The sequence below is a fragment of the Camellia sinensis genome, chromosome 10 (genome assembly GCF_055761805.1).
Source record: "Camellia sinensis isolate YWXY chromosome 10, ASM5576180v1, whole genome shotgun sequence".
Lineage (NCBI taxonomy): Eukaryota > Viridiplantae > Streptophyta > Magnoliopsida > Ericales > Theaceae > Camellia > Camellia sinensis.
Genome location: NC_138970.1, coordinates 16,147,955 through 16,175,669, shown reverse-complemented (window position 1 = coordinate 16,175,669; position 27,715 = coordinate 16,147,955). Strand labels below are relative to the sequence as shown.

Sequence of the window (27,715 nt, the reverse complement as noted above, 5' to 3'; positions counted from 1 at the left end):
TCAATTTCTACATCTATTGCATCTTTAACTTGATGAATTATCTGTTTGATTAATGTTCACAACAATGTCTTCTTCTGTTCAACTCAACAAGCGATTTGGAACTCTTCTAATGCATTAGGAGGAGGAATATCTATTTGCTTTCCACAGGTTGGCTTTGAAAGATGTTTCTTAAATATGTATTTTCATATACTTTGCACACGAGTTGAAGGTGTATTTACTTTATTTCCTTTTTGTTTTTTGTTAAATTCTTCGTAGTTTGGCAATTTGGGGTCACTATTCCATCAATCTCCAAGGAACAGATTATGGTCATTAGATAACTGTCCTTTGCACCTAGCTCCAACTACCAACCAATCATCCGTAGATCTCATCTTCAAGCCCACAAAAGAAGATATGAAAATGTGGCCACATAGGTATGCTTAGCTTGGTGTTTGGAATAAAGAGAATGGCAAGTCCATCTTTCTTTCAAAGATAATATACATTCAAGTTTTATATAATTTGAAATGCCAATTATTCAAGCAATACTAATGGGTGTAATTTTTTGTACAGGTGATTTTTGGTGTGTAAATGTGTATTCTTTTTTTGTCTGCGGAGGACAATTTACACTTTTGTTTACTACTCTCCTGTTTTGTTGTCATCTATTTTTGTGTGGATTATTATTATTCATACAGATAAATATTGGCCTCGTATAGATTGGTAATCTGTACCACGCCAAATGGCCATTTGGCATGGTAGGGATATATATTTTTTGTACGGATGACATGATTTTCATATGATTATGGGTTTTGTATGGAATTATTGTTTTAGGTTGAAATATACTTGGTTTGTATGAAATTTGACAGTTGGTTTGTGGAGAAATTAATAAAAAAACATAAAATAAATTTTTTTGCGACTAAAACAGTTGGTTGCTAAAAAGGAAATCAATATTTTCAGCGATTAAATATTTAGTAGCAAAAAAAAAAAAGAAAAAAAAAAGAAAAAGAAGAGACTTTCAACAACTAAATAGTTAGTAGCTAAAAATAATAATAAATTTTTTTGGCGACTAAATATGTAGTCGCCATATAAAATATCAGACTTTAGGTGACTAATTAATTAGTAGCTAAAACAAATAAGAAAAAAAAAATGTTTTGGTGACTAAATATTTAGTAGCTATAAAAAATTAAGACTTTAGGGAACTAACTAATTAGTAGCTAAAAAAAATAAGAAGGAAAAAAACTTTTTGGCGACTAACTATTTAGTAGCCATAAATCTTTAAAGTTTTTAGCGACTAAAGTATTTGGTCCCTAAATGTAATACTATTGCGAATAAAACTCATCTACGACTAAAATTTTTAGTTGTTAAAAACTAAATTTAATTTTATTTGAAAACTTTTGGTGACCAAAAATTTAGTCGCCAATTTATGACTTTCGACGGGTTAAATATTTTTTAGTCGCCAATTACTTTACCCAATAATTCATCAACCACTATGCTAGCAACTAGGTGATTTAGTCAGTATAACCTTTAGGTGACTAAAAAAATACTTTTAGCGACTAAAAATTTAATTGCCACCCACACCCACACCAACTATAATTTATTATTTTTATTATCAGGAGGTGGATGGTGTGTCTATCAAATTATTTTCTTTAATTAAATGGACAGCCACACCAACTACAATTTATTATTATTATTATTATTATTATTATTATTATTATTAGCATCATCTTCAGTGGGTGTGTCTATCAAAAAATGATAAATAGTATTTTTTATATTTTTTATTGTATCTTTTTCTTCATCTCTTATTGTCACCTTACTAGAGCTCTATTTAGAGTTCTTAAATTAAAATTATGTATCATTGTTATTTATTTATTTTTTAAGATTTTTAATTTTTCAAAGTTTTAATGAAGATAAAGTCTAAATTGGTTGTAAAAAAAGTTTAGGTCATACAAAACTATCGTTGGCAGTTGTGTCAAATGTTGTTGTGACTGATAAAACTATGATATACACTGACTTGCGTTGCAATCATAGGCGTACATATTAGCATCCGTAATTGCTAGCCACTTTGGCTTCGTGTTTGATAAAAAATTATTTAATGCTTTGTGGGTGTTTGAGAAGTTGTTATTTTAGTAGATTTTTTAGCTTTTGATTATTTTAAGAGGTTAAAATTTTGTGTTTGGGAAGATAATTAGGTTTTTTTATAGTTGGATGTGATGTTTGTGAGAGAAAAAATAAAATAATTATGATTTGATGTGACATTTTATCTGGATTTGTTTTTTTTTTTTTGATTTTTTAATCAATTTTGTCTTTTAATGTTTTTTTAGCCAAAAAAAAAAAAAAAACACTTCCCAAACACATGATGCATTAACATAATTTTCATTAATTTAAAAAATAGAATTAATATTTTCATATTTTTTTTTATTTTAGAGTTACCAAATATTTTTCAATAAATAAATAAATAATAGGCTAAAGTGGCTTAAAAAAACTACTCATAAAGTTAAGGGAAAATTACTATGTAGTCCTATGTAGGGGATCTATTTCCCTTCTAATCCCAATATATTTTTAATAGATTAATAGGTCCGCAGTTTTTTAAGTTTTATACCCGGAGGTCCCGTTTTTTATTTTCTTATTTTTTAAATAATTGTATTACCCTTTGTGTTGAGATCTATATATACGTGAAAAATCAAATATTTGCTCCGTTCAAAAAAGAAAATCAAATATTTGCCTCTGCGATCTCGATTTCTCTTCGTTATGGCGATCTCTTTGTGTTGTGTGGTCGATCTCATTGTGCTGTGAGGTGGATCTGGCTGTGCGATCTGAATCTCTGTGTATAGGCGATCTCTGCGTACATTCTGTGTGTGTGTATGTGTGTGTGTGTGTGTCTATGTCTGTGTCTGTGTCTCACTCTGCCTGTGTCTGTCGATACATATATGTATGCATATATAGATAAGCAAATTTGCGTGATATCTGGTTTGTGTTTGACAATGTTGTTATAGTTCTTTATTTTGTGATAATTTTTGTTGGTTTGATACTTATTTTGTGATTTTTGTATGTGATATAGTGTAATGATTTTGATTTTGTTGATTTTGTTTGTTGTATAGTGTAATGTGTTTTGAAATTGTAGTTTGGAATTGTGAATTCTGATGTTTTGATACTGATATGTTGTAACTGTACAATTTTGCAGTTTGGAATTGTGAATTGTGCAGTGTTGGTACTGATATGTTATAACTGTATAATTTTGTAGTTTGGAATCTGTGAACAATTGTTTGCTGGTTTGTGATTTTGTAGTATGGAGGGGTGTTTCATGTTAATGTGCAAATATAGTAATTCTTGTACTGCTATAAAGATTAGTGAGGGATGTAGTTATCATGAAGTTGTTGAGAAAATATCTACGAAGTTCAAAGAGTTGAGTGTTGGTAACTTTTGTTTGTTTTTCTCTATTCCTGGATATTCTAATTGTATTGTTGAATTTGATGATGATTTGGGGAATATGCTGTCAATGGTAGGTTGTAGTGGTTCTCATGTTATTGATGTTGTTGTAGGTGATATGAGAATTGTGGAGGTTGCTGATGATAATTCTTGTAGGATTGATTATGTAATTTGTGAGAGTTCTTTGGTTAACGATTGTGATGATATTGGTGGTTTGTTGCCTCGTTTTTATCAAGAACCAGAGAGAGTTTTGTTGTCTGCTAGTTGGAAGGGGATTATACATAATGTTGGTCAAGAATTTGAAGGTGGAGTGCCGACGTTCTGCATTGCATTGGCTAAGTATGCAGTTGAGTGTGGTTTTGTAATGAATTATTTGAAGAACGATGCAACAAGAGTAACTGCTGATGTGGGGAAGTGGTTTGGAAATACTCTTCAGATCCTGGGAGACGCTAGTGATCCTTAGCTAGTCACCTGAAAAGATACAAGCACTCCGGTCGGGGGTGCCGGAATTAGCACTCTGACGGACAAGTTAGTTCAGGCACTCAGGATAGCTTACTTTCTAAGTCCTGTGAAATGATTCTTACATACATTTCTATAACCGTTGTTCCTGTATTTATACCTGTTCTTTTTGATCCTCGGGGCTAGGGCCTACTTTTTGATCATTGCCCTTTCTTTCGTTCGGAGCTACTGATCTCCGTCTATTCGGCTTTACTCGCGTATTCGACGTCCTGGTCACGCAATATGAAGCCGGATAGTATCTAATTTCCGAAGCGCGCATCCTCCGACTCTTCTATTTATTCGGCTCCCACGATTGCCCCCCAAGCATTTCACCAACGACAGTTGGCTGGAGTGCTTGGTTTTGAATTCCTAAAAGTCGGAACCAAAATTCGGCGGTTGGCCTCATCCTTCCGCAGACATCTAAGCGCACCCCTTTCGATTGTCGTGTCGACTCCCCGCCCCCTCATTCATGTCTATTTATTGCGATTTAAAATTTTGAGGTCCTTTCTAGTATATATTTTATGATGGTCATCGCTGGATTGCCTTCTGGATCGTCCCCGAAACTCTCTTCCGATATCCTCTTTGTCCTTTGTAAGTTCTCTCCTCCCTTGCTTCGAGGACTCTTTCTGGTTTATTCTTTCCTCGGCATATTCTCATAGACTAGGATATGGCAAAACATTTAAAAGACCTCCTCTCGTCAGATCGTATTGCTGGCTTTAAACGCCATTTCTTCATTCCTGATGATGTCCGTTTGTTGCTTGTGGTAGACGGCACTCTTGATATGGAGAGGGAGGATGAAACCACGATTGTCTTTCCTATTTTGTCAATTGCAGAGGGTGGAGTCCGTTTCCCCCTTCACTCGTTTCTTAGGGCTGTGCTTTGCCATTGGGGTTTAATCCCTTCCCAACCTAATGTGAATTTCTTTAGAGTCATAATGGGGGTTATAGCGCTCAACCGTCGCCTAAGAATTAACCTTGGCATTCCAGCCATCCGGCATTGTTATGCCTTGGCTAAGTCTTCTGGTCGGCACGAGCGTTTCTTCCTTAGGGCCAAGGATGTCGACCATCAGCTGATAACTATGCTTTCCTGTTCTGGAAAACGAGTTGATGATGTTATGGTTGTTGTCCAGGGTAACTGGGAATTTGGCGAAGGGGAGGATCACGCCGACCCTATTCCTAGACGGAGGGGCGAGCTAGGTGGCTGATTGCTTTCTCACTTTTATTATTTGTTCGTTTTTGTTGTAAAGCCTTTTTTTTGAAATGTTACGGCTTGGCTTGTGCAAGGAGAAATTTGAAGAAAGTTCTGTCTTCAACTGACAGCGCCATTCTTTCGGATATCGAAGTCGCGCTCAAATATTTCGGCCGTCGAAGTCTTCAGAAACAAGGCAGGGCGGCCCACATTCTACTTCGTTACGAGCCGACATATACGACCTTCTCGGCGGCGGAAAGTATCCCGGTTTCGGAGGGTGAAGATTCTCTCACCGCTCTCATTTTGTCCGACTTCAAAAACTTGAGGCAGGTTGGTTTTGAAGGGTCGGATTCAGAGCGGGGTGTAGCTAATGTTACCGAATCAGATCAGTCCGAAACCGAATCTGACGCGGTATTGAATTCGGCCGATCCCCCATCTGCTTTGGGCCGAGGTGATCTTTCGCTTGACGGTGTTTTTCACGGTTTAGAGGATATTCCCGCTGCAAACCCCGAAGACATGACCGGGTTAAGCTTGACAAAACTTGTCAGGCAGGCGAATGCGGAAAGGTTGGCCGCGCGGCGAAGAGCGGAGGCTCTTCCGTCTGAAGCACCACCCGCCACCACATCTCAATTTTCCCTGCCTGCTAGCGAATCATAGTCCTTCCGCGTTATTGAGATGGAGACGGCAGAAAATCGGGATGCCGAATCTACCTTGATTGTGCAGGCCGACCAAGAAGTCGAGACAGAGAAACGCTCCACCGAGTTTGAAGCCGGCGTAGAAGAACATGGCAAACGTCCTCGATTAGAGAGATCGGATGTGATAGTTCCTTTTGTCATTCAGCCGATGATAAAAATGTGCCAGTTTCTTCTGATGCTTCGGCGCTTAAAGATCCAAAAGTCGCATTTAGCTTGGCTACGTCCGTGTTTTACAGACCGTCGGATGGACAGCTGATATGGGTCGTCGCCATCGCGACGCTGTCAAACAGATTGGTCATTTACGCGAGGAAGTTAAAGGCCAGAGGAGAAGGGCCGAGGTCGAAGCTTTGAGGGCGAACAAGGAAGCCTCAAGGGCCGACGCCGAGATAGAGAAGGCTCGTTGCGTGGATCAATTGAGGTCAGATACCGAGAAGAAGGCGGACACGAGCGAAGATGCGCTCAATTTAGCCCAGAAGGCGATCTCCAAACTGGAGGCTGAGTTGGCTGAAATGAAGGCGGCGAAGGAATCAGCCAACTCGGGATCTTCCAAAGTATTCGAGGCCGAAAAAAATGTTGGACTCGCCAAGTACGTGGACCAAGTCCCCAAGTTTGAAAATCGGGGATTCAAACACGGCTGGCACAAAGCCCTTGATACTGCTAACGCTTCATTGATTGTGTCAATACCATATGAGCAAGTAGATGCTGATCCATTGGAGTCTGATTCCGATGGATGATCCGGCCGACTGACAGTTTTTAGGATGTCGCATGTATTTTTACAGTTTTAATTTAGTATTTTTCATCTTTTGCAACAGTTAGTGTTTGTTTTTTGAATGTATTTTTATGGTTTTAATTTAGCATTTTTCATCTTGTAGCTTTCTGTTTGGTAACTTGAGTATATAAAATTTCCAGAGTTGTGCTCAACTGGCTGAGGAAGATGTTGATGAATGTTATTGCTTTCGGTTATGGTTAGATCGCTGCTTAGTTTAGGTATTTGGCCGATTAGATCTGCCCTCGCCATAGCCAGGGCGCGAGTTTGGGAAGCCGAATGGCGTAACTCGTGGGTTGGCTGAGGCACACATTGATCGGTGCTTGCACTTGAAAACATGGCCGACTAGATTAGTGAATCTGCCCTTGCCTTAGCCAGGGCGCGAGCTTGAGAAGCCGAATGGCGTAACTCGTGGGTTGGCTGAGGCACACATTGATCGGCGCTTGCGCTTGAAAACATGGTGGACTAGATTAGTAAATCTTCCCTTGCCTTAGCTAGGGCGTGAGTTTGGGAAGCCGAATGGCGTAACTCGTGGGCTGGCTGAGGCACACATTGATCGGCACTTGCGCTTGAAAACATGGCCGACCGGATTAGTGAATCTGCCCTTGCCTTAGCCAGGGCACGAGCTTGAGAAGCCGAATGGCGTAACTCGTGGGTTGGCTGAGGCACACATTGATCGGCGCTTGCGCTTGAAAACATGGCGGACCAGATTAGTAAATCTGCCCTTGCCTTAGCCAGGGCGTGAGTTTGGGAAGCCGAATGGCGTAACTCGTGGGTTGGCTGAGGCACACATTGATCGGCGCTTGCGCTTGAAAACATGGCCGACCGGATTAGTGAATCTGCCCTTGCCTTAGCCAGAGCGCAAGCTTGAGAAGCTGAATGGCGTAACTCGTGGGTTAGCTGAGGCACACATTGATCAGCGCTTGAGCTTGAAAACATAGTGGACCAGATTAGTAAATCTGCCCTTACCTTAGCCAGGGCGCGAGCTTTTGGAGTTGGGAAGCCGAATGGCAGAACTCATGGGCTGGCTGAGGCACACATGGATCGGCGCTTGCGCTTGAAAACATGGCGGACCAGATTAGTAAATCTGCCCTTGCCTTAGCCAAGGCGCAGGCTTGAGAAGCCGAATGGCGTAACTCCTGGGCTGGACAATTGTCATCCGACTTTTGACGTTTGGGATTACTAACGTTGCCTTGGGAGAGCTGCATACATTAAAGGATAAGTGGCGCGGGTGCACGCCAGAGGCCCTACTTATTTCCATTCAGGCAACTTGGGAGGGACGAAGATTGGCTGAATTAGACGCCGCAATGAGTTGCAGTAGCAAGCCTATGCGTACGGGAAGAAGAACGTCCAAGGATCGGGAAACACAGCAGCCCCTTAGTCGTCGAAGCGTATCGCCCCGAAAGGATAGGCAACAACGAGGAAATTCTCCGCGCCCGCGACCGAGAATCGAGCCTGATGCGATGCCACGACCGCTGAGTTTTGCGATTTTTGTGCGGAATAGATCAATGACGGAGGCGGATTCTATCATTAAAGACCCAGGTGTAGCAGTTGAGTTCGCTCGACAGATCTTCCCGCCGGAAGTCCAACAATCGATGGTCGGACGTCAAGATTTCGAAATACTTCGAGACGGCATACATGGGGCCGTGAAAGGACTATATACTGCTCACGAAGTCGGCATGCATTTGCGGGAAGCGCGACGTGAGAGTGAGAAAAGGGACGAAAGGCCCTCCGAATCCGGAGACTTAATCGGCCCTAAGGTGTTATGCACCGAAAGGGGCTCCGAATCCGGAGACTTTAATTTGGCCAGTTGTGATATCCACAAAGGGCGCTTCGAATCCGGAGACTTTAATCGGCCCTAAGGTGTCATACACCAATGGGGACTCCGAATCCAGAGACTTAATCGGCCCTAAGGTGTCATGCACCGAAAGGGGCTTCGAATCCGGAGACTTTAATTTGGCCAATCGTAATATCCACGAAGGGCGCTCCGAATCCGGAGACTTAATTGGCCCTAAGGTGTCATGCACCGAAAGGGGCTCCGAATCCGGAGACTTTAATCAAGGCTTGGGAGCGGGCTGGCGAAAGCAAGAAACTTTGTATTGTAAAGGTGGAACATGTACAAGTATCAAGCCCACAAGTCAGGTCAATGATAGAATTTACGTAAATGTGTTGAATTCCAAGGCCGTGACAGGCTTCTTCCTGACATGTCTGAGAGCCGATATGCCCCTGTTCCTACGATGGATTCTATCTGATAGGGGCCGTCCCAGTTTGGACCTAATTTTCCATCGGCCGGTCTCCGGTCGGCTGGAAGTACCTTCTTCAGGACAAGCTCTCCTGGCGTGTATCAACGTAACTGAACTCACTGATTATACGACTTGCCGAGCTGCTGCTGGTACCGTGCCATGGATGCCAGGGCGTGGTCCTTTCGTTCCTCAATGAGGATTAGATCCAGGGCAAGCATCATGTCGTTTCGGTCCGTGTCAAAAACTTGCGATTTCAGAGTTGGGAGGCCGATTTCCAAGGTAAGATTGCCTGGGTTCCGAAGCATAGAGCAAACGGCGTTTCTCCAGTGGATCTCCTCGGCGTAGTACGATGAGCCCATAATACACTCGGCAATTCTTCCACCCATTTGCCTTTAGCTTTTTCCAGCCTCTTTTTGATGCTGTCCAAGATGGATTTGTTAGAGGCTTCTGCTTGGCCATTGCTTTGGGGGTAGGCCGGTGTCGAGAAGTAAGGCCGAATGCCATGTTTGCTGCATAGCTCTCGATATACGCCACAATCGAACTGGGTGCCATTGTCTAAGACGAGAGCTCTCGGAATGCCGAATCGTGTTATGATGTTTCTCCATACAAAGAGTTTAATGTCGGCATCTCGTATATGTGTCAAAGCCTCCACTTTGACCCATTTTGTGAAGTAGTGTATCGCGATAATTAAGAATCGCTTGTTCCCTGGGGCCCTGGGCAATGGTCTTACGATATCAAGTCCCCACTGAGCAAACGGCCAGGGGCTGGTGATAGAATTCAACTCTTCGGCAGGCAGATGGGTTAATGGAGAGAACTTTTAGCACTGTTCGTATTTTTTTACATAACTCTCCGTGTCAGTTCTCATTGTTGGCCAATAGTATCCCTGCGTTATAGCTCGATGGGCCAGGGAGAATCCGCCAGAATGGGCACCACAAATGCCCTCATGTATCTCTGTCAGAAGCCCCTCCACTTTGTCGGGGTGCACGCATTCCAAATATGGACCAGAGAGGGACTTTTTGTAAAGCCCTCTTTGCGGATCTAGATAGTATCGTAGGGCTTTATTTCGCAGCATGTGTGCTTCTTTTTTGTCCTCTAGAAGTTGTTCAGAGGAGAGAAATACAGCAATGGGGTCCATCCAGCTTGGTGCGGATTCAATAACGTTGACATGGATTTCATTCGGAGGGCCAATGCTCGGCTCCGGGACGAAACCTACTTCGATGGTCCGCTTGATCTCAGAATTGATGGCGGAGGCTAGGCACGCCAAGGCATCCGTGTGTGTGTTCTGGTCGCATGTTATTTGGTTTAGTTCATGATGGTCGAATTTTTCTAGCAAGGAATTGGCCGTTTTCATGTAGGCCGCCATACGGTCGTTTCTTGCCGCTTATTCCCCCTTTAGCTGATTGATTACCAATTTTGAATCACAAAACACAAGCAGGCGCCGAGCGCCGAGAAGGTGTGCATTCCGCAGACCGGCTAGAAGGGCTTCGTATTCGGCTTCGTTATTTGATGCTTCGAAGCCAAGCTTGACGGCCTGCTCAATTACTGCGCCGTCTGGAGACATGATTACAACTCCGGCGCCACTGCCCCTTTGGTTAGATGATCCATCACAGTACAATTGCCAAATATCCCCGACATAAATTCTCCTGTTTGGCTTTGGTAGAACTTCAGCCTTTGGTCGAGCTTTATCAGGTTTGAGGTTGGCGAGCTCGCCGGTGAATTCGGTAACGAAGTCAGCCAACACCTGCCCCTTGATTGCAGTTTTAGGTAAAAATTGAATGTCGTATTGGCCGAGTTCAAGAGCCCATTTTGAAACACGTCCTGATGTTTCTGCACTTCGTAGTACTGATCGGAGGGGATAATCTGTTAGCACCCCAATGCTATGTCCCTGGAAGTAATGCATCAGTTTTCTTGCCGCCATGACTAGGGCTAAGATGAGTTTTTCCAGCGAAAGGTAGTGAGTTTCGGCGTCAACCATTGCCTTGCTCACATAATACACTAGCCGTTGCTCCCTCTCCTCTTCTTTTAACAGTACGGCGCTGACGGCCCTATCAGAAACTGCCAGATATAGGATGAGTGGGTCACCAGCGGCGGGTGTTGTCAAGAGAGGTACTGAGCGGAGGTAGGTCTTGAGTCCGTTGAAAGCTGTTTCGCATTCGGCAGACCATGCAAAAGCCTTACCCTGCCATAGTGTCTGAAAGAATTGTCGGCAGTGATCTGTAGACCGGCTGATAAACCTGTTGAGTGCAATGGCCATCCCCATTAACTTTTGGACTTCTTTTACTGAGCGGGGGGAGCCGAGTTCCAAGATTGTTGTGACTTGCCTTGGGTTGGCTTCGATTCCTTGGTGATTGACAATGTAACCCAGGAATTTGCCAGAGCCGATTCCGAACGCACACTTGGAAGCGTTCAGTTTCATTCTGTATTTACGTAAGATGCTGAATGTCTTTTCTAGATCGGCTATATGACTCTGTTCTTCTTTGGACTTGACCACCATATCGTCGATGTATACTTCCATAGTGTGGTCGAGTTGCTCTTTGAACATGGCGGTGACCAATCTTTGGTAGGTTGCCCCTGCATTCTTCAGCCCAAAGGGCATAACTTTGTAGCAATAGGTTCCTCTTGGGGTGAGGAAGGCAGTTTTATCCTGGTCATCAGGATGCATGGTGATTTGATGGTAGCCTCTGTAAGCATCGAGGAAGCTCATGCGTTGGTGGCGTGCCGTCGCATCGACGAGCTGGTCGATTCTGGGTAGAGAAAAACAGTCTTTGGGGCAAGCTTTGTTCAGATCCGTGAAGTCGGCGCATACTCGCCAAGTCTCATTTTTCTTCTTCACCACCACTGTATTGGACAGCCACGTTGGGTAAGTGACTTCTCTAATTGCCCCGGCGTCAAGCAGTCTGTCTACCTCCTCAACAACGGCGGCAGTGTGCTCCATGGCTGACCGTCGGCCTTTCTGAATGATTGGCTTACATTTCAGATCGACATTCAAATGGTGCTTTGAAACTGACGGATCTATTCCTGGCATTTCATATGGAGTCTATGCAAAGACGTCAAGGTTGTTGTGCAAGAAAGAGATTAGCTGCGGCCTGTCGGCCTGATTCAGAGAGGGCACCGATCATGAAGAACTTTTCTGGACTGCCATCAATGTCAACTCGGTCCAAATCTTTCGTGGCCTTCTCATTTGGATACTGCCCAACATCGTCCAGGATCTCCCGATGCAGCACCTCAATGGAGTTTACTTGTAGTTCCTTTGGCGTTCTGGCGGCAAGGAGATAACATGCTTGTGCCAATTTTTGGGATTCGCGGATTTGCTCAATGTCGTGTTTTGTTCGGAAACGTAGCAGTTGATGATAGGTGCTTGGGACGGCCTGCAAGGTATGCAACCACGATCGCCCCATGATGAGATTGTACGGCGATGGCAGCCTGACGACCAAGAATTCCACGTCCACCGTTTTGGAACCTGCTCGAACGGGTAAGCTGATTTTTCCCAATGGGTACTCTGGAGTGGCATTGAAGCCGAATAGTGGATAAGGAGACGGAGTCAGGTCTGACTCATTGAATCCGAGTTTGGTGAAGGTTTTATAATACATGACCTCTGAGGTACTGCCCTGGTCAATAAGAACGCGTTCGACGGTGAACCGGTTTACGCACAACTCAACAACTAACGAATCGATGTAGGGGAGTGTTACACCGATCAAGTCAGAATCGTTGAAGGTGATACTTGGCGTTTCTCAGGGCCGCTTTGCTGGCGTGAGTTGCTGTTGGGGGCCTGGATGTGATTGGATCGCATGCACGGCTGAGGCCGCTGGAAAGCTGTATATCATGTGAACAGTGTCAAGTGGAGATGTATCCTCCGGATGGGCAGGTGTTTCGACCATACTCCTCCGGACGCATTGGTGGAGATGTTCGTCCTTTGCTGACTCCTCGAGATGATCTGCCCTCAGGGGTCGCCCAGAAGCCTTGGGCACCGTTTGTTTGGATTTTGCTATTTCCGAGGCTAGATCGCGACGAAGGCGTTCGTTCTCAGCGATGACGTTGGCCAACCTCTGTTGGGTTCGCCTAGCTTGTGCAATGGTCACTTGTATTGTCGTTTGCGTTGGGTTTGAAGATGAGCAGAGGTCCGAGGCAAGTCTTGCCGCTATGGTTTTTGGTCCAAGCGAGTTTGCTGGAATGAGGTCAACTCTCTGTGCGGTCTCATCAGTGGCTAGCGGAGGATCTTCAGTCACGTCTGCCATGGATATGTTTGAGTATTCTCACAGACGGCACCAATTGTGGGGAAGTGGTTTGGAAATACTCTTTAGATCCTGGGAGACGCTAGTGATCCTCAGCTAGTCACCTGAAAAGATACAAGGACTCCGGTCGGGGGTGCCGGAATTAGCACTCCGACGGACAAGTTAGTTCAGGCACTCAGGATAGCTTACTTTCTAAGTCTTGTGAAGTAATTCTTACATACCTTTCTATAACCGTTGTTCCTGTATTTATACCTGTTCTTTTTGATCCTCGGGGCTAGGGCCTACTTTTTGATCATTGCGCTTTCTTTCATTCGGAGCTACTGATCTCCGTCTATTCGGCTTTACTCGCGTATTCGGCGTCCTGGTCACGCAATATGAAGCCGGATAGTATCTAATTTCCGGAGCGAGCATCCTCCGACTCTTCTATTTATTCGGCTCCCACAGCTGAATGTATGATGAAGTTGTCTACGGGTTGTAAATGGTTTGTGCATGGAAGGGTGTTGATGAATTCCGGTATTTTTTTTATTATGAAGTTGGATAATGTGCATACTTGTGGGGTTTTTGCTTGTAGATCTTATAGCAAAATGGTTGGTTCTAGACTTGTGTCTAATATTGTGGATTATGATATTAGTGATAATCTGTTGACTCGTCCTATTGAAGTTAAAAAAAAGTTGAAGAAGCAATATGGTATAGATGTTTCTTATCGGGTTGCATGGTTAGGAGTTGATAAGGCAAGAGGTGGGTTGTTTGGTGATGTTGCAACTTCTTTTGACCAACTTCGATGGTACCTTGAGTCAGTTATGAGAACGAATCCAGGAAGTGTGTTTGAATTAGATGTGGATGAAAGTAGTGGGTGTTTTCGAAGGTTGTTTGTGGCATTTTATGGATGTTTGTATGGCTTTCAATTTTGTCATCCGTTGTTGTTTGTTGATGGTACATTCTTGGAGGGGCGTTACAAGGGGCATTTGCTTGCAGCAACATCAAAGGATGGTAATCAAGGTATGTATTTATTTGTAGTTAGTATAGTTTTGGTTTGTCAGTGTGTTATTGTATTGTGAGTCTGCTAATTTTTACAGTTTCATGTTATTTTGTTTGCAGGCCTGTTTCCTTTAGCTTTTGCGATTGTTGACGTTGAAAATCAAGATAATTGGATATGGTTCTTAAGTCAGTTGTTAAAAGCTATTGGTTCAGGCCAGAGATTGACCTTTGTGTCTGACCATCAATGTGGATTGCTAGATGCTATTTTAGTGATTTTTCCCAATGCACATCATGCATATTGCTTGAATCATTTGAACAGAAATTTGATTGACAAATTGGTGGGACTTCGTACTAACTATAATCTGAGTTTGATGAAAATATTAGTTAAATGTGCTTATGCACCAACTGTTGCTTCTTTCCAGCATTATATGGAGAAATTGAGGTGTATTGCTGAGAATGGTGGAGTTGATAGTATGTTGGATGGTTTGCAAAATGATAAGTGGGCTAATGCATTTTTTAGAGGGAAACGATATGGTGAGATGTCATCTAATGCTACTGAGTCTTACAATAATTAGATTGGTGGGGCTCGTGACTTGCCTATTACTTGTGTGGTTGATATGATTAGTGTTCAAATCATAACTCAATTGTTTAATAGAAGAGCTAAATCTAAAAGATGGACTACGAAATTGTGTCCAGTTATGGAAAAGAAGTTGGTAGACTCTTTAAAGCTAGCTAAGTCTTGGGATGTGATTTTGCTAGTGATACTGTGCTTGAGGTTCATTGTTCTATTTCTTTTTATGTTGATATTGGTAAACAGACTTGCTTTTGCTATGAATGGCAATTGAATGGTTTTCCTCGTTGTCATGTTGTGCATGCTTTGCGTCGTAGTGGTAGAGATGTGTATGATTTCTTTAATCCTTTTTTTCATGTAGATTGTTTTAGACAGTCATACATGGATTCTGTTTATCCAGTGCTTTCAAGTGAGAGATTTGAATTGGATGGTGCCGGTGGTTCAATTATCAAACCTCCTATAACGAAGAAGTAGCCCGGGCGGAACAAGAAGAAAATGATTCCTTCTAAGGGTGAGAATGTGAAGCAAATCAAGTGTGGGAGGTGCTTGAAATATGAGAATCATAATAAGAAGACGTGCAAAGCTTCTATTTGAGGCCATAGTCTATTCTTTTAGATTTGTATTTGAATTTGAGGAATTATGATAATAAAAAATGTGATACTTGGTATTGTGGAAGTAATGAATAAAGTTGGTTGCATTGTTTTTTTCTTTTTTGATGTGTTCTTTAGTTATTGAAGTTGTTTTGTAACAGTTTTATTTTGTTTTTTGTTTTTGTTTTGTTTTGTTTTGTTTTGTTTTTTTTTTTTTTTTTTTTTTTGTGGATTTGGTTGGTTTTATTTTATGGCATGCTGAGAAGGTTGTTGAAAATTTTTTATTGAAATTGTATAATATTGAAATGCAGTTTTACTACATGATATATTTATTTCATATTTCGTAGTGACAAAACTGTACAATTTTACAGTTTTATTTTCAGTTTTGAAATGCAGTTCATCTATTTGTTGAGTGATGAAATGGGATGCATAATTGTGTGGTATAATTTTTGTTTGAGTAATGAAACTGTATAATTTTGCAGTTTTAAGAATTATGAAAAACAACCTAATGAAACTGCATAATTTTGCAGTTTTAAGAATTATGAAAACCAACCTGAAGAAACTGCATATTTTTGCAGTTTGTTGAATTATTAGAAACAACCTTTACTGGATGAAAATATATGCAACCACAAATGTGACGATAATAATAAGCAGAAGAACACAAACAAGAATAATAAGAACAAGAAGAACAACATCAATAATAACAACAAGAAGAAGAAGAGCAACAACATCAATGACAACAATCATTTTCACCATAATAACCAGAAGAAGATCAATTCCCAAAAGCATATAAAGTACTTGTCACTTGTTAAAAAAAAGAGAAGAAAAGAAAAGAAAAAGAAGTACAAAAATATGTTCACTGGAATATTTGTATTGTCAAGAAGTTTCTTCATTGTTTCTATGGTTTGGTATGTTTTGTCAACATTTGATAGTGCTCGAGTTTCCAAGATCGGTTCTTATTATTGAGGAATTGACTGATGATTTCTACTTAAAATTTGACCCACTTAGTTGGTTGAAGTGATTTCTACACAGGTTGCAAATTGATATATTGGTTGATAACATTGCAGACGGCAATTGCACAATCATTCCTGCAAAGTTTTAGATGAAGTTAATTAGTTAGGTAAAACTGCAAAATTTAGCATATTGGAACATTAGTTTATTGATTTTGTATCTTACGAGTGTGGTGTTTGTTGTGGGCATTCCTCAATTGATGCAACTACTGTCTCACACCCTTGAGATGATAACATGTTTTCTTGATTGTTGAATAATGCTTTATTCCATCTCAGTTGATGCTGTTGCTACAAAATAGTTAGTGGGTGTTTTTGTTAGTTATAGTGATGTGTTGAGATGTTTTGAAAGGAATTGAACTAAGTAGGAAATTTTATTTAACTTACAATTTCCTTCGCAATTTCAAAGTGTTTGTTGTGGCAATCTTTTACTGGCCTCAAAGAGTCATAGTGTCTCCATATCCCATCAGCATTGTCAAAGACCACAATTGCCCAATGGTTGTCGTGGTTGATTGGGAAATGGATATATCTGTTTTTCATTACTTCTGGAAAATGGTTATCCATCATTTTTTCTCTGAGTGCTTGATCTTGGTTTTGTAGTGGAGTCTATAATTTATATATATATTTGAAATATGTTATAAAACTATGTAGTAAGACATGTTAAGAAAGTAAAAATTTTTGCAGTTTGAATAATATTGAAATGTATGTTAAGTTTTGCTTACATTGATGAGTGTTGAGAAAACGTAAGATCTTCCTGCGTATGGATTTCTTGCAAAGGCTAGATCATGTTTCTCAAATTTTTCAATGGATGGTTGGAGTGCCAATTTCATTTTTGAGAAGGCATCAATGACCTAAAACATGTTATATATGAGAATGTGTTAGGTTTGTGGAATAGGCTATTGGATATGAACAGAAACTGTAAAATTGTGCAGTTGGAGACCTACATTCCCATATAAGGCTTCCATGTTGGTCAATCTGCATATATTTGAAAAGTATATGCAATTTTCATCTTGGCTGGTAAACTAGACACAAGCACTTGATTGTGTGTTGTTGATGAGTTGAATTTGGTCTTGGTCTTTTTTGGATAAGCTATGCCAAACCTTGTTTGTTTTGCGGCATGAAATGGTGAATGGCTTGTTTTGGATTGATTCTTCCTTGAAATCATCATCACTTTCCAATACTTGAACTTGTGTCTTCTCTTGATTGGCATCCTCTTTTGGGTTAGTTTCAGCAGTACCTTCTTTCTCTTGGCCAATATTTTCTTGTATCTTTTCTTTCTGCTGTTGTTTTATTTCATGAGCACCCTCTTTTTGCTCGGGTTCAGTAGCAGGTTCTCTCTCTATTTCGATTTCTTTTTTTTTCTTTTCATTCTTCTTCTCTTTTTCTTCATTGGTAGCCTGTGTTAATTTGGGTACACCACCAGTAATTTCTGTCTTGTTCCTTGTATCTTCTTTGGCTTTTGTCATTGGTTGGTATTCAAAATCTTGGTCATGTGCTTGTTTTCTTGACTTTTCTTTGATTCTCTTGACCATTGATCTTTGTTGGGGCTGCTAATTTTTTTTGCGGACATTCCTTCAATTGATCTTCTTTTCTACGCAATTCAGCCATGAATTTTTGTTCCATTTCTTGCATTTGTGCTCTCATGGCTGATATGAGCTTGTCCTTGTCATCTTCTTTGGTTGATGTTTGTGCATGGTCATGACCTATAAAAATGTTGGATTGTGTTTTGGTTAGTTTAATTAAATTTTGCAGTTTGCTTCAGTATTAGACAAGAGTTTACCTTATGCATTAAATGTGTCAGATTTCTCTTGGAGTTCTTCTTGTTGTTTTGCTTGTTCTTTTTTTTTTTTCATGTTGTTGTTGTTGGTCTGTCAGATCTTGTTCATTGACTTCTTGTTGTTGGTTTGTTTGTTTGTTGTTCTTGTTGTTCTTGTTGTTGGCCTTCTTCTTCATCAGTATCTTCTTATTGATCACCTTCTTCTTCTTCTTGTTTTTCTTCTTCATCATTGTCTTGTTGTTCATCAGCTTCTTCTTCTTCTTCATTAGCTTCTTCTTTATCAGTTTCTTTTTCATCAGCTTCTTCTTCTTCATCAATCACTTGTTTTTTTTCATCATCACTCTCTTCTTTTTGTTCATCACTTTCTGGTTCTTCTTGTGGTTCTTGCTTTCTTTTCTTTTTCTTTTTTCTTTTTTTTTGTTTTTCTTCTTGTTCTGATTCTGATTCTAATTGATGTTCTTCTTCGAGAAAGTCATCTTCATCACTGTCTAGAAGTCTTCTTTTTTTTGTTGCTTTTGTTTGTTTTTTTGGCTTATTATCCTTTTTGTGGTCATGTTTCTTTGTTGAAGAGTCTGTTGATGTGCTTTGATTGATATGCAATAACTGTATTTCTTGTTCAGTTGGGGTTAAAGCACTATGGTCAACCTGCATTGGAACAATGTGGCATATATCAGTAATATTGTAAAATTGGTCAGTTTCGTAACATGAGTTGTACTGTGAGTAATGTGAGTTAATTATTGAAATATGCTGTTTGAAACTGGAAACTTTTACAATTTCATAACATGGGTGATGTTAAATAGATTTGTGCGTTTAAACTGTAAACTTTTGCAGTTTCATAACATGAGTGATGTTAAATAGCTATGTGCTTTGAAACTGCGAACTTTTACAATTTCATAATATGACTGTGAAAGGAGTGTTGAATAGATTTGTGCTATGAGAGTATAGAAGAGTTTGAATACCTTTTCAAAGTCAGCAAAGTTGATGTGTTTCCACTTGGAGTACATTTTGCCAAGATTCCACTTCATAAACCTTGGAAAGCCTTCTTTGTTGGATGGTCGGAGGAGTTTACTGTGCTCACAGTGTCAGTACTGTTAAAAAAATTGAAATATGTTAGATAACATGAAATAGGTGGATGTTTGATATTTTTGTGTGAAGTAGTTAAGTAGTGTGTTTACCAAGAGTAACATGACGCATCCAGTGACATGCCTTGGGTTGTTGTTTGCATTTGCCATTGAATTCATGAGTGTCTTTTATTGCCTTAACTCAATTGTACTTCTTGATGTTGTTAAGATTGTCAACATAGTTGAGGAAACTCCAACTGAGTGTATGGCATGTTGTAGGCACTACAACAAAAAATACTTTTCATAACATTTTTTTATAACATTCTTTTTAAAAAGCTATTGAATATGATACATCAATAGCATTTGGTTATAAAAAGCTATAAAAAAGGGACAACTCGTAACATTAGATTTTCCATCATATTTTGTAGTAATTTTAATAACGTTTTATAAAGGTTGCTAAAATTGTGTAATTTTCACATTTAATAGAAATTTATCAATGTTATCACCAAAAATATGAATGCTATACATTTAATTAATAAAAAAAGAATTTTAGTGATAAACATGCCCACCCTAATTGCTTTACTGCTATTTTCTTGAAACCCACTTCCCCACGGTTTCCAAACCTTCATGGACTCTCCTCTAATTCATTTTTCCATTCTTTGATCATCAATAATTTTGTATCAAGGTTCCAATTCAATTCCATATTCAAACCAATTGCTACTTCTCTCTCACGATTTTGCTAGAGGTATTGTATATACTCATATATATACACACACACTATAGAAGATTGCGGTTGCAAAAAAAAAAAAAAAAATACATATTGATATATGATAAATTTAATTGATTTTAATTTATATTCGTTTTGATTTGAAGCATCTATGACCATTGCAATCTCAAGAGTTGGTGAGGAAAGAGACGCATACAGGTTTAGATTGTGTCTGTGGGTAACTATTTAACCATTTTCTCTTATTTTCTTTGTGTGATTTTAATTCAAGTTCCTATTAGGTATAGTTTGTTCATTTTGTTGACCTGTGCATATTCTTAACGTATATGTGTTGTGTATATACATATATGAATTGTATTGATTTTAGTTATATATATATATATATATATATTCTAATATACGCATATATATTTGTAATTTGGGTAGTCTTGATTTTTATTACGAAGAATTGAAAGAATCTCCTATGAAAAAAATAAAAACAAAAATTATGTGATATTTCAAATCAATCACAGATGAATATTTTTTACATGATGAATATAATGATTGACCCTTGTTAGGTAATTAAAAAATGTGAGTTATGATTTTTCATTTGTCAGGAATGTCATGTACACATAGTGCTGCTACAATATTTAATAATTTTCCCTTAATTAGTTATAATTTTTTTTTTTTTTTTTTGGTGCTTGGAAATAAGTTACTAGAAGATTCAATATGTCATTGATTATGAAACTAATATTTTTGTTTTTTGCATTTTGTTTAATGCTTTATAATATGCAGGATCTAATTAATAGATAGAGTAGTTTATATATGATTTAACACCTGGGCCAATTTTAATTGTTAGTTTTAAAAGTTTTAACTTAGTATTCCTTTTGATGCTGCTTCTTTCAATTCTATTCTATTAATTTTGACTTAGTACCAATAAGAGTTTTACTCAATTCTAATTAAATTTGAAATATGATGCCAAGTTATTTTTTTGCTGGAATAGGTTGATAGCCATGGCTGTTGAGCAGGTTGCAATGAGAGAAATGATAAATTTACAGGTTTGAATTCCCTGCTAATATGATTAGTAATTTTCATGTTGTTGATGAGCTAAGAAAAATTTTAAAATTATAGGGCATATCATATTTGTATCCATAAACATAGGAACATTAGTTTATTTTATATTTCATGAAGTTTATTGAAAATTTGGAATTATTGGGACATTGCCTATTGCTTTATAAATTGACTACTTTTTATGTGTTTTACCTTCCGCCAATTATTTCTGCAAATCACAATTTTATTTGCCAATCTTTAGAAACTAATTTTAATATGGCTTGTTTATTTCTCTTTTGAATTTAATTTTTAACAATGATTCATACCACTAAAAAAAGCACCACTAATAGCACTAATGTATTGGGAATACCAAAAAAAAAAAGGCGTAGGCAGTGGGCGGGTCCCACTGCCACATCATTAGTGCTCCCCCTAGTGCTCCCAACCATTTTGCTTTAATTTTTTGGTGAAATTTCATTAGTTTAGTAGTATAAATATTCCTGCTTACTAGGGTTTTAGAATGGTATCATCAATTTTTTTTTCTTAGGTACTAAGCCAAGATTGAATCCTTAGGATTTCTGAATTGTAATCAGCCACCATTTTTTCCAAATGCTTTTGTTGACCAGGGAATTTCATTTTGGTGTTGTTGTTGGTGGCTTCGCAAATAAAGAGGGACTAAACTCACCAAAAAATGAAGTTTGAAGGATGAAAGTTGTAGGTGAAGAAGATAAATGAATGTATACCTTATTTTCAGTTGTACATGGTTATGTTAGAGATCTAAATTGTTTATAACCCTTTACGGATATGGAGATTATATTTTGGTGCTTTGGTAAAACAATGTAATTACTTGGATGCTTTAATGAAATTTGTGTTGAATGTTTTCCTCTTGATGATACATTTTTTTGTGTAATAGATGAAAATATTTTGAGAGCCTTGGTTGCTTCGGGATTTTCTATATGGAAAAATTAAAAAAAAATTAAAAAAAAATTAAAAAAAAAACACACACTTTTTATTAGCAAAATACAATATAACATTCATATATAGTTACAATCAGATATATGATAACATTATTAGATTTCTATAAAAGATATTTCATAGCATGCACAAATTGCTATGATTATATTTTTTTTTAATAATTTCGTACCATATCATAGCATTCCAAGAATGCTATTATACACTTTTCATAGCATTCATTCATAGCATTTTATGAATGTTATAAAAAATTAAAGACTTTTAATAACATGGGCTAACATAGCATTCCACCGAATGCTATAATTTACTTATGATAGCATTCATTGCATGCTATAAAAAGTCATTTTTGTTGTAGTGAGGCATGAGAAGTTTCAAGTACAAGTAAAAGGTGATGACCCTTGCAAGATCTTAATGATCATTGATTGATTTTCCGTTTTTTGTTTGTTGAAACATTTTGGTTAATGACTTGCCATCTAATCTTTTTACTGATTTGCATTTTCGTTTGTAAAATGCAAGCTCAAAATCCTTTGGTCTTGCATAGGATTTGGTGGTGATGCTGTCTTCTCCACAGTCGATACCAAAAATGCACCTGACATCACTGTTTCTGAGTTTCATTTCCTTTTTGTCAAGTATAAATGCTTTTTTTCTTTTGTTGTAGAGTGTTGTCATTTCTGCTACAATAGAATTGTAGCATCTGCACCAAGAGGTCTTCAGTTATGTTAAGGAGAAAGCATTTATAATGGGCCAAAAAGGAAATTTTTTCCAGCTCTGTCTGTTGGGCTTTTGTGAATTTGGCCCCCTTCAACAGTTTGATTACTGTTCCGATGTTGGAATGGTAATTAAACTGTTGGACTCTCTTTGCAGGGACTGCTCCTTTTTTCCCTTTTGATGGCTTGGTTTTTGTTTGGGGAGTTGATTGGCTTTCTTGGAGCTTTCTTTTTTTTGGTTGGAGGAGCTTGTTGTGTTTTTATTGGCTTTCTTTTGTTTGTTTTTTTTGTGTGGTTGGAGGTGTGGGTGGGGTCTGTGGTGTAGTTCTTGGGTTTTTTCTTGTAGGTGGTGTGGTTGTTTTGTGGGTTTTTTTGGTTATTTTTGGTTGTGGTGGTTGGGTTTTTTGTGGAGGGGGAGATTTTGGTGGCATTCCAGTGGATACAGGTGAAGGACTTTCAAAATGGGAGATACTTAAATCCCTGATTGGATTTTTGGGCATACGGGGTTTTTTCTTCCAATATCTTCCAACAGCTATTTCTGAAAAAATGAAAGCGACAGCAGGGCATGAGTAATATAGTGACAAAAATGTATAATTTTGTAGTTTTATATGTAGTTTAATATGAAGTTATATCTATTTATTGTTAACAGTTACAAAACTATATAATTTGACAATTTGATTTGCAATTTATAATAAGTTACCTATTTATTTTGAGTAGTGATTAAACTGTGTAATTTTGCAGTTTCATTTGCAGTTTGAATAAATTTAGATATGTTATTTGTAGAGTGATGAAATGAAACTGTCTGATGTTTCAGTTTTTATAAACAATATCAACAATAAGAACAGTCCATTATATTTTGTAAACAACAACAATAACAATGAGAATATGAAGTATTCAATGAAATGTAGCAACGATACGAAGAAGAAAAACTAATATTTAAGAACAACAAAAAGCAAGAACAACAAGAATAAGAGCAATGAGTTGAATGTGTAAAAATAGGGATTTATGTGTAAAAACAGTGGATTAGAATGTTTAAAAATAGGGGACTAGAATGTTTTAAAATGGGGGATTATATATAAAAGAAGGTTTATACATTTTAAAGTATGTAAAATGTGTTTTACAAGGGTTTGTTTATGAAAGTGTTATTGAAACGGTATATACGAAATATGAAAGAATAATGTACAAATTTGAATGAAAAATAATAGGTGAAGAGAGATATTACTTTTTTTCCCCATTTCTGTGAATCGGAAGTCAGGAACTATGAAATTTCTTCAGAGTGGTGATGGTTCGTGTTGTTGAGAGTCGCCGATTAGAGAAGATGAACGGCTTGGTGTTGTGTTGGTAAGAGTCAATGATTGGAGAAGATGAGCGGGTTTGTTTTGTGGTTAGGGTAGGGTTTTAGAGGGAGTGGAGTCGAATAATGGAGAGATGGAGGAGTGAGAATGCAGAGTCGAGCGGCGGAGATGTGACAGCGTACTGATCAGACTGAGATGATCGTGGGTGAAGGTTGCGCACGTGTAAATTGGATGATATAGTGTGGGTATTTTCGTCTAATTGATAATTTGAGGACTTAATGGAGTATTAAATTTGTTTTGAGACTAAATGGACCATGATATGTTGAGCTTGGACTTTTGAATAAGTTCTCCAAAAGTTAACCCTTTCTAAAAAGTTGGGCTTGTGATCTTAGGGCTTCAACCCCAAACCTCATGGTCCATTGGAGGGCCACAAAAACACTTGCTCGTCTACCAAGGGTAGTTTGACTTTTTTTTTTTTTTTACCAAATTAGTATGAAAATTGAATGGTGAGTAATATAACATGTGGGTGATGATATAAGGTTGCTGGAAAGTCATTAATGAAACCATGATGCATGTTTTTTTTTGCTTTTAACAGTGGCAGCACTCTTCTTCAACTTCCATTTTAAAAGGAATTTTCAAGATCAAAAGAAGAATATTACAACTGATTATTCTAGAAACAATAGTGGTAGGGACATTATTTAATTGATTAGTTATTAACTTATGAAATGTAATTCAAGTTAATAAAATTAATGATAAAATCAAAATCAAAATATAAAAATTATATAATAAAAATAAATGATTTTAATTTGATACATGGCTGGATTAGAAAGAAAATTGCTAAATTAATTGATGTATGATTTTTTATTATTGATTACAAAATTAACCCTCTTTAAAAACTTGGGTGTAGAAGAACTATAAGGTTTGAACCTCAAACCTCACGGGGAGGTCACAAATACCCCACATGCGGGAAGAATTTGGACCTAGATGCAAGCACTTGTGAAATTAGACAATTACTTTTTTTAATTGTCTAATTATTTATTTATAATTTAAAACATCATGTTTGGTTCCATTTTTTTGAATTATTTTTTCAAAAAATGATTTGAAAACTCTATTTTGAAAAAAGATCTTTATTTGGTTTTCAAAAAAATGTATTATTACAAATTTAAGTTACCCTCCAACTTAAGGAGAGAGACAATTTTAAAAAAAAAATTTTGTCACATCAAAAAATACTCCCATGTTAGTTTTATATATATATATATATATATATGTATGAAAGTATAATTTGGTATGTATCTATTTATGGGTACATATACTATTATTAAATGTGTGACTTTATCATAAAATTTCCACTCATTTAAATCATAGAAAATATAATTTTTTTACAAATTGGCATAAAAAAAAAGGGTTTTTTTTTAAAGTCCCTGGTATTAAGATTTTATAGCATAAAGGACACTCAGTATTTTCATAATGTCTAAGGTCCCTTAACATCGATCTAAGGAAAATTCAGCCCAGAGAATGAAAATTTCTCTTTACTTCACTCTTCAGAGAAATTTTGAACTTTCCAGAGAAATTTCTATCTTAAGCCTTCATCTTTGTCCAGAGAAATTCTAAGAAGTCCAGAGAAATTCCTAAAGCCTTCATCATCTTCTTTATCCAGAGAATTTCTGAGAAGTCGGAGAGAAATTCTAAAGCATTCATCATCTTCTTTGTCCAGAGAAAGTCTGAGAAGTCCAAAGAAATTTTGGACTTCCCAAAGAAATTCCAAAAGCTTTCATCATCTTCTTTGTCCAGAGAAATTTTGAGAAGTCCAAAGAAATTCCTAAAGCCTTCATCATTTTCTTTGTCCAGAGAAAATTCTGAGAAGTCCAGAGAAATTTTGACTTCCCAAAAAATTTTTTAAAGCCTTCATCATCATCTTCTTTGCTCATCATCTTCTCCTTCCTCAGAGAAATTCTGGGAATCCAGAGAAATTCCAAAACAAAATCACTTCCCAAAATATGCCTTGGAATAAGCAATTCCCAAAAGAGTAAAGAAGAACAATCTAACAAGAAAACAAATTTACCAAAAGTTCTAGCACAAACAAACTTAATTAAGATTCAATATGACCAAATCTGGGAGGAAAATTTCATAGAAACAAAACAGAACAAGAACCAATTCCCATTCAGTCACATAAATTACAGTGAATATGAGCTAAACACAAGTTGTAGAAAAATACAAAATTCACAGACGAAAAAATTGAAAACCAAGTTAAATTATGAGAGAGACACCCCTACACTTGGCTCAACCTGCATTTTTGTTTCTTCCTTCCCACTACCAACCCCTTGGTGAAGCTGCAATAGCTCTATGACTCTGATTCTTCTTTGCTTTTCCATTAACCTTTGCACTATCAACACCTACAGACTTAGCTCCACCAAACCATATCTTTTTCGACAATTCATACGTTTTTTGTTCATGAGCCTTCGAAAAAATCCGATCCTCGCCCATTTTACTCTTGCTAGCATTGTTCTTATACTTCTTCTTCAACCTCCTCACTTTTTCAAACAATTGGGTTTTGCTAACATCAATGTGCAGCGATTTCTTGATGAAATCATAAAAAGCATTCATATCAGCGAGTGGATCAGACCATTTTTTCGCAATATATTAAATCATACGTTTCAAAATCACAATCTCAGCGAGTAGTTGACCGTTGTTTTCCATTTTTGTAGAGAGAGAAGGAGAAGATTGGTGAGAGCTAGGGTTTAAACAGCATTGAAGTAGAGAAAGAAAAATGAAGTTTGATTTGAGAAAGTCAAATTTCTCTGTGATATATGGGTATGGGGGTTGAGGGGCTTTAGACATCATAAAATAATATTGTGGATCTCTTCCATTACTAAAAATGAGAGAGAGACCTTAGACTAATTTTTCCTAAAAAACATCATAACCAACTTACAAACTTTTGCAACATCAAATACAAAAAATTTGAACATTTTCTTATGCCAATTTCTGATGATGTTACTTTTTTTTACAAATTGGCATTAAAAAAAATCGTAACCAACTTACAAACCTTTGCAACATCAAATTCAAAAAATTTGGACATTTTCTTATTGCCAATTTCTGATAATGTTACACATGTTTGTGTTAATGTTACGGTATTTTATGATAAAATAAATTTTATGCATAACATTTATAAAAATTTAATTCTATGTAATTTGTTTAATACTTACAACATAATTTTAAGGTGTTGAAATTCATAAATTTGTATTTTCAATTTCCAATTCATAAATTTGTATTTCCAAGGCTGCAAATGGTTTGGTGAAGGTAATAAAGAAAGCAATAGGCAGTCCATGAGGGATTAGGGAGTCCGGATCCCCTCCTTATCACCTCTCCTTCATCTCCTCCTTGCAACGGCTGAGACCAAACCATTTGCAGCCTTGGAAATAGAGGGAAGTTTGAAAATTCTGATTTCAAACCTAACTTATATATATACACATTTCTCTGTCTTCCTCATTCAATCTCTTCTCTCTCTCTCTCTCTCTCTCTCCATTTCTTCACACTTGCATAACAAACAAAAGCCACCGCCAGCGCCGATGATCACCGGAACCATTCACCACTGTCGTCGTCGTCGTCGTCGTCGTCGTCGTCGTCTACTATTATTGCCACCACTTGGTATAGCAACTCTGCTCTCCCTTACATCGTTCGTTGATTTGAAAGTCATTGACGAGATTTCACCAGAAAATAGGAGTCAATCTGAAAACTGAAGATGGTTGAAGAAATAGAAATTTGCATTTTAGTTTTTTTTTTCTTCTTATTTGCATAATGATTTGTAAGTCTGTGGATTTGCAGTGGCTTGGAGAAATAGAAATCTGCATTTTAGGTTTTTTTTTCTTATTTTTATAATGATTTGTAAGTCTGTGGATTTGCAGTGGCTATTGATCTATAGAATTTTGGGTTGAGTTATTTGTGAATTTCAGATGTTTGTTTAAATGCCTCAATGAAATGTTGATTTA

General features: G+C 37.8%; 1 protein-coding gene across 1 annotated transcript; it reads left to right on the top strand.

The window, feature by feature from the left end:
• The first annotated feature begins 3,280 nt into the window (after positions 1-3,280).
• On the top strand, positions 3,281-14,574 carry LOC145800175 (uncharacterized). Its single transcript, XM_082889817.1, has 3 exons — positions 3,281-3,813; positions 13,593-14,020; positions 14,120-14,574. The coding sequence occupies exons 1-3, from the start codon at positions 3,281-3,283 to the stop codon at positions 14,572-14,574; spliced, it is 1,416 nt and encodes a 471-aa protein (XP_082745943.1).
• Positions 14,575-27,715: the final 13,141 nt, after the last annotated feature.